Below are 11,761 nucleotides of genomic sequence, written 5' to 3' on the forward strand. Positions count from 1 at the left end.
CATTCCTTAAAATGTGTCCTAGTCTTTATCAGTAGTGTGCATAAAGCTGACAGTTCCTTTTTGTTCCCCTTGTTTAGATATCAGTGCCAATGCTCTGTCCACATCCTCCCATATATGGTTGCTTTGCACCACCTTGGTGCTGACCCTTTTGGAAGGTCAAAGGTGACCCCTTTTCTTCGTCATCTTGGAGGAGAGAGTTCAGACCCACCGTCTGTGAGCTATACCCTCAGCATCCAATCACCAAAGATTCATGCATACTGAAAGCATCAGGGTCCCCGGAAGGACCACGGACCACGGGGGGAGGGCGGGGTGGAGTTTGTGAAAGCAAGACAAGACAAAAAGTAATAAAGAACACATGCTACGTTTCCATTTGAAGAGACCTCTTTTATGTAAAACACTCCTCGATGCAGGACTCGGGATGATTTTTATGAGCACAAGAAAGAGGAGTTTACATGGGTTGAGGGAAATCAGTTTGCGAAGCACAAGAATCCTTTTTGCGGAGAATTGGAAAAAGTCTTTGGATGGCAGCGGAACAGACATAATGCTGACTTTTTGAATTTTGAATACCTTTTCCCTCCTTTCAAGTAGGTGGAATCAGACCATTCCTTGTGTATCTTTATCTTCATTTTCTTGCGGTAGATGCCGATCGCAACCGTTTTTGTTTTCTCTCTAGCCCAGCCTCACACCACACTTTGGCATTTCTTCATCTGCTTGGTGCTCTTCTGTAGAAAAACCTGGAATCTGACAACATTTAGTTGTGTCTGCTTATTCCCCTGTAGCTGCCTACATATCTGATAACACTGTGCTCACGAGTCCAAGTGGCCAATGGACAGTGTGGTGGCAGGGAAAAAGAAAAAAAAAAAAAAAAAAAAAAAGGCAGAACGATCAGCAGAGTTGTACACAGCTAGTTCAAATTTAGGGGGGGGGGGGGAAGAAGAAGCGAGATGTGTTCAAAAAGAGTTTGGAAGAGAAGAAACAGGCAGGGAGGGAGAGAGGGATCCGTTTAGTGGCCTGCCTGTGGATAAGAAGCCACTTTACTTTCTGCCATGAAACAAAAGTGCCTTCAGATTACAAACCGAATCGTGAGCCTGAGTGTTGATCAACATTGAACAAGTCTCTGTTCGTGTTTCTTTTTGATGGGCTATTTTCTATCGTTTCTTTTGCCCCACAAGTGCTGAAGGGAAGGCAACGCGTGCTCACAGGGAGTACAGAGGTGGAGCTGCTCAGTGATTATATTCCCCATGGGACAGTCCGTTGCCTGTGACTCCGTGTGTGTGTGTGTGTGTGACATGCCTGAGCCGTTGCATTTTTTTTTATTATTATTATTATTATTTAACGTGAGGGGCAGCCAATCGGCTACCACACGTTCAGAAGCAATGTGGATGAAAAACAGAAACAGTGAGGCTGTGGATTTGTTTTTTTGTTTCTTCTGGAAGACGGTTGAAGATCAAGCAAGTGGATAAAGACATCTCAAGGAATGAATACCCCACTCTCTTCTCATAATCCTCCTTCCCTGTGGGCGAGTATTTTTTAAACAAAAGAGAGAGAGAAGAGCAACTGCTGAATAAAACATGGAGTTGTACAGGGAGGGAAGCAAAAACTTTGGAACCGCTGGCTCCTCGCCAGGGTGACGCGGCTCACCCGTCTCCACCCCCCATTTATATGAAACAATATCAAAATAAAAAAAAGGGATAGTGACCATAATAATAGTCGAGATATTTTATTACTCTAGCGAGAATGTTTCTCTGCTTTTACACAAACTGTGAAGATTGACTGCGGAAGATCTACCTGAGACCATAACCTTAACCAGCGGGGTTTTTAAAAAATGTATTATAAAAAAAAAAAGAAATCAACAATATCAAGAGTTCCGTTCATTGCTGGTTTTTGAGGACTTGTGTCTTGTTTCTTTCTTTCTTTAATTCTTTTTCTTTTCTTTTGTTTTTGAAGATGACTTAAACTTCCTTTTCTCTTCTTGTTGTCTCCCTTTGCGTTGTTGAAATATCAAAAGCCGACGGAAGCATAAGGAGCAAACCAATTCGGTATATGTATAACTTGTAAATGTTCAAGAAGTTCTATTCAAAGGTTTATGATAAATGTTTTATGTTGGAGTACGGGAAGCACAACCTACAGTTTAAGGTCTCGACAATATAATATTCCTTTATATTTCTCAACACATGCGGGGCCTACTCTCACGGATTCAGGCTTTTCGTCACCCAAGTCCGTGTTCGACAGGAAATTTTGTCCATTTTCTACTTATATTGTTCATATTTATAATGCCGCCACTGCAGCCGAGAGCATAAATGAAAAATCTCCATGAATGCAGACGTGGTTCAAACATATGTAGCCTCTTCGGTAAAAGCCTGGATTAGTCTGAGTAGGGTGTGTCTGTGTGTGAGCATAAAGCTGTGTACAATAGTTGTTATAAGAAACTGAAACATGTAAAGAAGATAAATATGCTATAAGCAAAACAGAGCAGGATGACAAGCGTTTCAGGGCATCCATACAATAATGTTTTGGTCTGTATGATATTATCAGAGAAATATGTTTATCAAAGATTTTATCCATAGATTTATGTTTTTGTTTGTTCGTTTTTATTATTATTATTATTATTATCATTATTATTTTATTTTAGACATTTTCAATTTCAGATCACACTGAATGTATATGAAGTTCTTGGGCGTTTTTTAACCTTACACTCTGACTAGATGTAATGTTTTACTAAATCACATTTTTTTTGTGTGTGTTTTTTTTTTTTCTCTGTGTGCTTTTGATGATGCAGACTTTCTAGTTTTTTTGATGCACCATAAAGCATAAAAGATTTGTCTGATGACAACTTTGAAGCAGTTTTCTCCAAAACTACGAGTTCAGTTTTTTTTAAAAAAGCCGTATCACTTAATGGTACGGAGAACAAAAAGTGCCAAAGTATCCGTGCAAAGTCACTGTTATTGGTATCAATATGAGTTTATTAAAAAATAAATGCTTTCATACCCGTAAGCCGTACACCAGATTGGCACCTAATGGCCACAACAGCCCCTTTTAAAACATAAATGCTTCAACATTTGATTCAAAGATTCCTTTAGGTAATGAGTGATTTCTACATTCTGGGAAACTTGTTTTCTACCGGTACCAGTATCATGCTACTAGCATAGCCTACGACTGAAAACAAGTGAGAAAAAGCAGTTTGTCCAACAACCACAAAATCTTTTAACAACCTCCTCCAAAACATTAAATAATGCATTATATCTTGTCTGTTTATTCCTTAATAAAATAAAGTGTTTAAATTCTGAGTTGCCTTTTTTTTCCCCCCTGGGCGAAAGGAAGTTAGTGGGCCTGGACAAAATATAAATTTCTGTTTGTCTAGACTTCAGATATTTGGATTTAATTTGGCAGTCAGTTCATTTGTGGGTTCATTGAGTTATTTTTGCAATCACTTGAAAGGGAGGACATGGATATTTTCCACTCGGTCCAATTTTTATCGCACTAAGAAATAGCATGTTAGCTTGCGAGCTCTGTGACAGACCTCATCCGATTTTCATTTGAATTTGACTAACTGGAAATTTACATTTGACCTAAGTCACTTCACTAGATGAAAGATTTTTTTTTTTTTACGCTGCAGCACCAACCATATCCCTCGTTTCTATTTTGGTGCATTTCGCTAATTTAAATCCATTCTTTTTGCCTTTGTACATGAGCGGTGTGATTGTAAAAAGTGGGTTACACTCTGAGCCCTGATCTACTGTTTGAGTGAAAATCCCTCCTACCTCCGACTAAGTACCATTGTTTGAAATAATAGGCTTTGAATATATAAACAATGTGGGTCACTTGTGCTTCTTACAGGTTTTTAATGAGTTATCTTAATGAAAAAGACATGAGCGAATCTGTGGGAAGTGAAAAGACTTCAAAAGCAGGACATTAGTTTTTGTTTAAAATTAAAACTGGATGTTAGTATTAAGTGGCAAATATATTTGGTTTGTGGTTTTGTTTTTTTTCCATCACATTTGTGACATGTATGTTTTTTGGTTTCTCTTTGAATAATAAAAATAAAAACATTTCTTCCTTTTCTTCAATCTACAGCTCCACCCTCTTATTGACTGGATCAGCAAGAATTGAAATGCAGCATGTAACTAAAATATGATGCCATAAACGCTGCACACAAAACAGCATCAATGTTTACTTGCTAATAGCCTTAGCAGATTTAGATTTTAAGGAGTTTTCTGGTTGCATAACAAAGGCATATCTCAAAATTTCTATTAAATTAATATTTTTGATTTAAAAAAAACATTTTTGAAGCAATATTTTAGCTTATTAACTTTAAACTGCAGTTATCACTGAATCCCTTTGAATCTACTTTTTGCTCTAACCCATTTAATGTGTCAGCAGGTGTCCTCAGTTCAATATCTTGACTTTTCTTCCTGTAACTATTTAATTATTTTTGCTATATTGAACCTACTAACACACATTAAAAATTGGTAGGAATATATGGAGAATTTAAGCAATAAGAAGAAACATGACAGTACTCCAGTCTGCAGAAAGGACAAACAATGCTGTAGTGAAACAAACCTGATGTTTGGGTCAAACCTCTGCATCATGCTGGCCACACATTAGATATTACCTTGCAGTAGAAAACAAGTGATTCAAGTCAACTTTTACTGCAGTCAAAAGGCAATAACATTTGGCTGGTGGATGAGGGCAGGCGTGCTGCAGTAAATTGTTTTTTTCTGCTATAATGCAGTTTCATAATCTTTACTGATAGAGCATTTTTTTTCATTCCAGGGAAGAGAGATAAAGTAACCTATTGTCAGATAGGCTTTGGTCCAGGATTATCAAAAAAAAACTGCATAGTCTCATTGCTGGTCCGTCTTAAATTTATTTATTTTCTCCAAATATCTGTTACTTATTTTGACATTAGTAGAAAACATCGATTGAAAATGAAACCGTGCATGAACGTATCCAGTGCTTTACCTTAATGCCATTAAATTGGAGGTACCGCAGCATTACAGGGATGAGGTCTGTCAGGAGCTTTTTTTTTTTTTTTTTTTTGCAGGCAGCAGATGGAAAATAATTACTGCAACATGAAATATGTTCTACCAATTTCCCAGTTCTTTAGTAAATGTGATTAAATTTATCCATGTGTGTAGAACCATGACAAGCTGCTGTGGGACAAAATGTAATTTATAGGAGGATTTCTGCCTTAATTCCTAAAAGTGCATACCTTGTAATAATATAAAGTGCACATTGAAACAAACTTAGTTTAAAGAGTGATGTCCCTTTGTGGCTTCTTTTGTTTTGTTTTTGTTTTTTTTTTTTTACAAGATCCCCCAATTACTATTTTGTCAACTCACAAGTCCTTTTTCTTGTTTTGTTTTACGTCTAAAGACGGTGTCAACCTCTAACACGTCTTTCTGAAAGAAAATGATTTCATTTTCAGTACAACTTAAGAAGGGCTTTGACACATTGTGTTGTTTACTTCAACACAGTTTAAGAAAACAAACTTTTTCCTCTCGCTCCGAAATTGTACTGTTTCAGGTCAGAGTTACCAAAACTGTTTCTGCGTGCCAAAAATAAGAGAAAGTGATTCTCAGATTCTTATTTTTTTTTTAGAAGTTTGCACATATTCCTCTAAAATTAGGTAGAATTGGGTTTTTACCAGTAAAAACCTGGGCCAGAAATTTGGCTGTCCTCCCACAAGCTTCTCGCAACAGCTTGCAGAACCTTTGGCCAATTCCTCCAACAAGAACCGAGTCGGGTTTGCAGGCCGACTCGTGAGCAAAACATGAGTTACAAGCTGATTTGAGGTCAGGAAGTGAGAGAAAAACATTGTCTTTGCGCTTTTCAAGTAAATCTGCTTTCTCCAACCACGAAAATCTGATATAATTGTAGCCTCATGCCCCTTTATGAGTAGAAATGCACAACGCAGTCACTTTAGAAAAATGCAGAGAGCCTTTTAGTGAGACACCAATGGGCTCATCTTAAGGGCTCAAAAAGGAACAAACCCTGCATGATTTTTTTTTACTATTATTGGTGTTTGAAGTTTCAAGTTGTCCCTTTACTATGGAAAGTTTAACTTTACTGGTAGAGAGAGAGAGACGTCCAGGATGAAAGTCGGTGCATTTCGCTGAACGGTGAGAGAGCCGCAGACACAATATCCTGTATTACGCTGTCAGGAAGAAGCGGTATGTCACCATTTGATGCCATCACCGCTCAGCCAGACAGCTTCACAGGTCGGTAAACTGTCTCATCACCGCCACAGCGACTCTTACTACATGTCGATGGATTTCCTTCTCTTGTTGTCTTTTATTTTCTGATCAGGAAGCACAGGCCAGGCAGAGGCCATATATGTTTTGGATTTTTTTTCACATAAATTCCAGCATAAATTATAAGATACTAAAAACTATAATATACTAAAGCGTCTCCTTCCGTCTCCCTTCTGAGACATGAAAACACGATTATAAGAATGAAATTTGACATGAGGAAGCTGTGAATTCAGTGACGTTGTTCATCTTGTTCTGTGTGGAGACGCCTTGTAACGATGACCTTGTCATTCTTCTCTGTTTTGTGCTTGATATCTGTTGTATGAATGATCAGGCTTCTTTCTCGTTGTATTTTCTTTGGATTTTACCACCCATTTTGTGCCATACCTGCAACTAATGGAAGAAAAAAATAAAGAAAGGAAATATTTTATTTGCCTTGACACTTCAGTGTTACTTTGCACGACACAAGTCGAGAAACACGTACTAAAATTATTCACTGCCAATGTTATCTCAGAGAGCTTTTTAAGCTAACGTGACAAAAATCCAGTCTGAATGTTTGATTTAGATGCAGTTACATGCTGCCCAATTCAGTCCAAAATGTGACACTGCAGTAGATTATATAAAGAACATCAGTTGATGATGGCAGTAATACAAAACAGCGAAATTCATGATTTTTGACACATTGACATTGTCTATCTCCCATATTTCTGGTGCTGGTCATGCACAAGTTATTGTGTTTACAGCTTCTAGATACAGAGCAGTATCAGCAGCACAGCTGTAGCGAGATGTATTAATAAAAATATATTTGTTTGTTTCAATAATAACACAGTAAGGTAGCATAGAAACTTCTGCAAACGTCAGGGACTTATTCCTGTGATCGTTAGTCACCAGAAGACAACAAATCAAGGCGAATAAGGCATCAAAATTAAAGGCTACCATTAATAAAACCTGTGTGCTTCCTATTTTTACTTTGTCAACTAAAAGCCACATTTTTTCCCCAGTTGTGCTTCAACTGCAACCGACCACCAGAGAATAAGTTTAAGCTTCTGGGAATGATTAAAAGCATTTCTGAAAGCAGATCCGATATGATTTTTAGGTTTAAGAACTGTAATGTATGTAGTTCTTCTACGATCACTGATTCATTAGCGCACGACTTCCTGTTCTTTTCCCCACCACGTTGTTCTGCCGCAGCCAAGAATTGCCACTTAGAAAAGTCAAAACGCACAATTAGAGAGCACGTAGAAAATGCCGGAGCAACACCCAATTAAATTGTAGTTTTTGTTCCTCGTCTGTGCCGATGCAGTTTCACAAGGCGGATAAATGTACTGGTACAGTATATATAATCAAAGTCAATTTCTTTTGGTCATCCTGGCGATCATGCAAGAAGGATTATGTCATCCAGTTTGAAATGTAAAAGCCGTATTTGCTTTGCGAGAGACCGTTTGTGTGCGTGTGATAATTATTCTATGGAAGTTGCAAACAATCTATCGCAGGAAAAAAAATAAAAGGAAAACAGAGAGTCGGTGCTTTATCTTACAAAAACCAGGTGGACAACATCGTATCCAGTTAATATCTTTCATCCAAAAGGGACTAGATGCCAAAAAAAAGCTGTGAAGTTTATTTTATTTTCTGTGAAGTTTATTTTATTTTATTTTTTAGTTTGAGTGAGGTTGTTTTAGCTTGATTTAGATTTTAACTGAAAATTTAGCACAGTCAAGAATGAAGGACAAAAGAAATAAAGTTTTAAAGTGGCAAATCGAAGATACAGAAAGCCATGTATAAAGTGCAAACGGGCAACAAAATGTTCTGTTGTCCAAAAACTTCTGTTACCTTTTAGATGATGAAATGTGGGATAAACTTGAGACTTTTTTTTCCCCATCCTCCTCTGGACTTTTTCTACAATATACTGCCACGCTGAAATTTAATACCGCAGTGGAAGACGTAACAAAATAACTAGAGCTCTGCCTCAGGGATTCTGCCAGGAGATTCAGTCTGTTCACATTGGCATAGAAACCGATGACTGTTGGCAAACATTGCGCTTCGTTTCGGCTCAAACGTGCTGAACGGAAACGAATCGCAGGTTGCATAAATCTCACATGGAAAGCCTGTGAGATACTGTAAATCAAAGCCAGAGCCGTGTTTCTTGTGACTCGAGCAATAAATTACTGGGGTTTTTTTTACATTAACTAATGAATGTAGTGGTAAAAACTGAGAAGGTTAACAGTGTGAGGGAAAAACATTTGGTAACACTTTACTTGAAGGGGGGTGAATTAGACTGTCATGACATTGTCATAAATCATTACTGTTTAAACTTTACCTTTAATAACATAAAGTTACCTAATTTTTAAAGTGCAATCAAAAATACTTTTATAACAAATTTATATCAGTAATGATTTCTTGGTTAATGTCAAGTTGTCATAACAAAGACATTTTGAATAATGTCAACTTTGTATTAAAAGTGTCATAATTTACCGAATGACACTTTATGACAACAGTCATAAATATTCATGAAGGCTTATTCATGTTCATGACAGGTGTTATGTCATGTTTATGACAGTGTCATGACAGTCTAATTCACCCCCCTTCCAATAAAGTGTTACCAAACATTTGGACATCGGTTTATTTCATGTGAATAAAGATCTGCTGAAAGACGACCAACAAAGTCCATTTTTAAAATCTCTAATTCACAACGTCGAGGCTACATATTAGATCAACAATACGAAGTTTTCCACTGGTCATAAAAGGGGTTGCAACTGTTTTTCATTTTTCCCCAAAAGAAAAATGTGCAGCAGTATTGTCTGGTATTTGATCAAATTTCATTGTACATCTGTATGACCTGAACAAATATGACAAATATACAGCTAAAAGAAAAGAAAAAGGTTAATAAATAAAATAAACTCGAATTCTGATTATGCATCTTATGTTTGATGCTTAAACACAAAGAGTTCTTCCCCCGTTAGCTGGTAGCGTCTGACACCTCCATCCCCGTGGTTTCACAGAAAGAAAACCGAGCCGTTCTCAAAGTGACAAGCTGTCTTCCCCTCAAAAGCCTGGAAACAAAAGCTTTTGTGTTGTGCAAATTGTTGCTTTGACAGTACTTCCAAGTTTGGAGTTTAGTTTTTTTGTTGTTTTTTTTCTTGAGGAGTGCAAGTTTTCCTCCCGGAGATGTGAGTCTGGGACTTTATTGTGGCGAGAAATACACATCTGAGGGAAAGATACCGGATAATAGTTTGTGTGGAGCCCTTTGGGGGAGTCATCCAAAGGTCAGAAAGGTCAGGCACAGCTGAGAGAGGCTGGATGATAGACTGGCAACGTGAGCAGAAAGTCCTGTTGAAATGAACATTACCAGACTTCCTTTTCCGATAAGTCGTTTTGAGCAAAAACCCTAAAAGCTCACAAGGATATTTCTTATTTATTACAAAATTTGTAGCATTCTAAACAACTAAAATATTATTTTTTTTAATGACCCGGGGAAGATGAAGATGGGACTAGTTGTTCAATGCTGTGATTAGTAAGTTCAAAAATGAGTCTAAAATAGCAGATAATATGGTAGAAGGCCAACAAAGATGAAATAAAATGGTATTCCTAAAAACGTTTTTGAGAAACAAAAGCCTTGTTGAACATTCAGCAGGCAGACTTATTCAAAAACACAGGATGTGCAGATCTAGCCAGACATTTGCTAAAGCTCGTTATGGGGATACAATAAGAACCTCTGGGATTTTAAATCATTAATCTGAACTCCTCTCTTCCTTTCTGCTCCCTCACAGATTTCTTTTGTTTTTGCTTTTATCTCGCATCTAAATAATTAAGACGATCAAACATCTATTTTTTAGATCAGATTGTAAACATGTTTTGAAATGCTAATTTAATTTCTTAAGCAAAAAATGAAAAACATATGGGAAACCTAATAGCTGGTTGAGATTTTTACATTTGAGTCTTGTTACTTTAGCAATAATGTAGAGATTTTAAGCATGAACTTCCTGTTTGAAGCTCCTCAAGCAGGAAACAAACCCTGGACATTTTGGGCCACTCTGAAACTTTTTTCTTTCTTTTACCATTCAGAGGTGAACCTGCAAGTGTGCTTTAAGGTTCTTTGTGAAGACCAAACTCTTTCCAGAGTGATGGTAAAGTCATGACTTAACAAAAGGGGTGGTGAGATTTCCGCCCGATTGGTTTGAATAGTTTTATTCCTAGTTACAGTTTTGTGAATCTGAAACATTAAAGTGTGCCAAAACAATTATGTTTTTCCTGGGTTTCTCTCTTCTCCACACTTTCAAAATTATACATACAGGCTCAAAAATATACCTTATATTTTGTCAAATATCTCCTAAGTTGCTTTTGTAGTGGCTGTTTGAACCATTTTATCAATATAATTCATAGTTTATTTAAAATAGTTGGGGGGGGGTTCTGCCACAGAGTGAACTGTGAGGCATAGTCCTGACGTGATTTGAGCTTTGAGTCCAAAAGCTTCATGCTAGCCTGATTTATCAATTTCAAAATGTTTGATATAATTGAGCTGTTTGAACAGCCAACTACATCCACATAAAGTATTTCGACCCTGTGTGGATTACAGAGAACGCACAAGAAATTCAAACACTGACACCATGTTTTTGTCACACTTTTTTTTTTGATTAGGGAGAACTGAATTAAAATTATTTCTCTCCAAGATCACCATTAAATAGAGATGTGCCGATCAGGTTTTTTCCTGCCGATACCGATACTGATCACCCATGAGGGCCAATCACCGATACCGATCACATCATTTTTTATTTATTTTTTTTATCATAAACACTACCATGAACCATGAATTCATCTTAACCCTACCGGGACGAAGCCCGCTGTGGAGCGGGCAAGCACGTGACACATTTATAAGGCTTCGTAATAACACAGACGGCATACCGAGTGTTCATTTCACCTCTGGTGAACAGTACGGACTTCAAACTTTATAAAAGTGGTGTTTTTATATTGGTTTTGTGGTTATTTACTTGAAAATAAAGCCAGGAATATGATCGATCATTTCCGCCTTACTGTGTGGGGGTCTAACTGTACCACATTTCGACACAACCAATGAAAATGTGTTGACGGTCTGTTGCTAGGTAGAACGGAGACACATGGGAACAAACGAGGGGGAGGGGATTTGGATACGGCAAGAGACTAGGGAGAATTGATGCTGTGGATTTTACTAAGAGTGTTTCGATAGGTTTTTTATACAGTAAGTATGTTATTTAGAGTTTGTAGTGTGTGTAGTGTAGTGTTAGTAGTAGTTTTGCTAGCGATCGCTGCATGGCTTCGTAGCGAGCTCTGACGCACTGAGAAGAGAAAGACTGCGTGCCGGAATGGCCATTTAGACCTTGGCCTATAAGGGTTAATTCAGACAAAACCTTGTTTTTAATACCTTTTTCCAAGAAAACTAAACAAAACAGACATTGTGCAAATTGTACTGCTATCAATAATACTATCTTTAACAGACTGATAACATATGAAGGCTCTGAAGAGGCTAAATAATGCAA

At 37.4% G+C, this 11,761-nt stretch overlaps 1 protein-coding gene and 1 long non-coding RNA gene across 9 annotated transcripts in view; one reads left to right on the forward strand and one right to left on the reverse strand.

Moving 5' to 3' along the window:
* The window catches only part of LOC103457909 (MAM domain-containing glycosylphosphatidylinositol anchor protein 2), a 198,895-nt gene extending 192,214 nt beyond the window's left edge, over positions 1–6,681 (forward strand). For all 4 annotated transcript variants that reach the window (XM_008398386.2, XM_008398385.2, XM_008398387.2 and 1 more), the window contains one exon: positions 78–6,681. In XM_008398386.2, coding sequence (XP_008396608.1) covers positions 78–166 — 89 coding nt within the window. In that variant the 3' untranslated portion in view covers positions 167–6,681. The remainder of the gene's footprint in view (positions 1–77) is intronic.
* Positions 1–11,761, reverse strand: part of LOC103457911 (uncharacterized) — a 75,997-nt gene that overhangs the window by 53,873 nt on the left and 10,363 nt on the right. The window lies entirely within an intron of this gene.

Source organism: Poecilia reticulata, linkage group LG21, assembly GCF_000633615.1.
Source record: "Poecilia reticulata strain Guanapo linkage group LG21, Guppy_female_1.0+MT, whole genome shotgun sequence".
Lineage (NCBI taxonomy): Eukaryota > Metazoa > Chordata > Actinopteri > Cyprinodontiformes > Poeciliidae > Poecilia > Poecilia reticulata.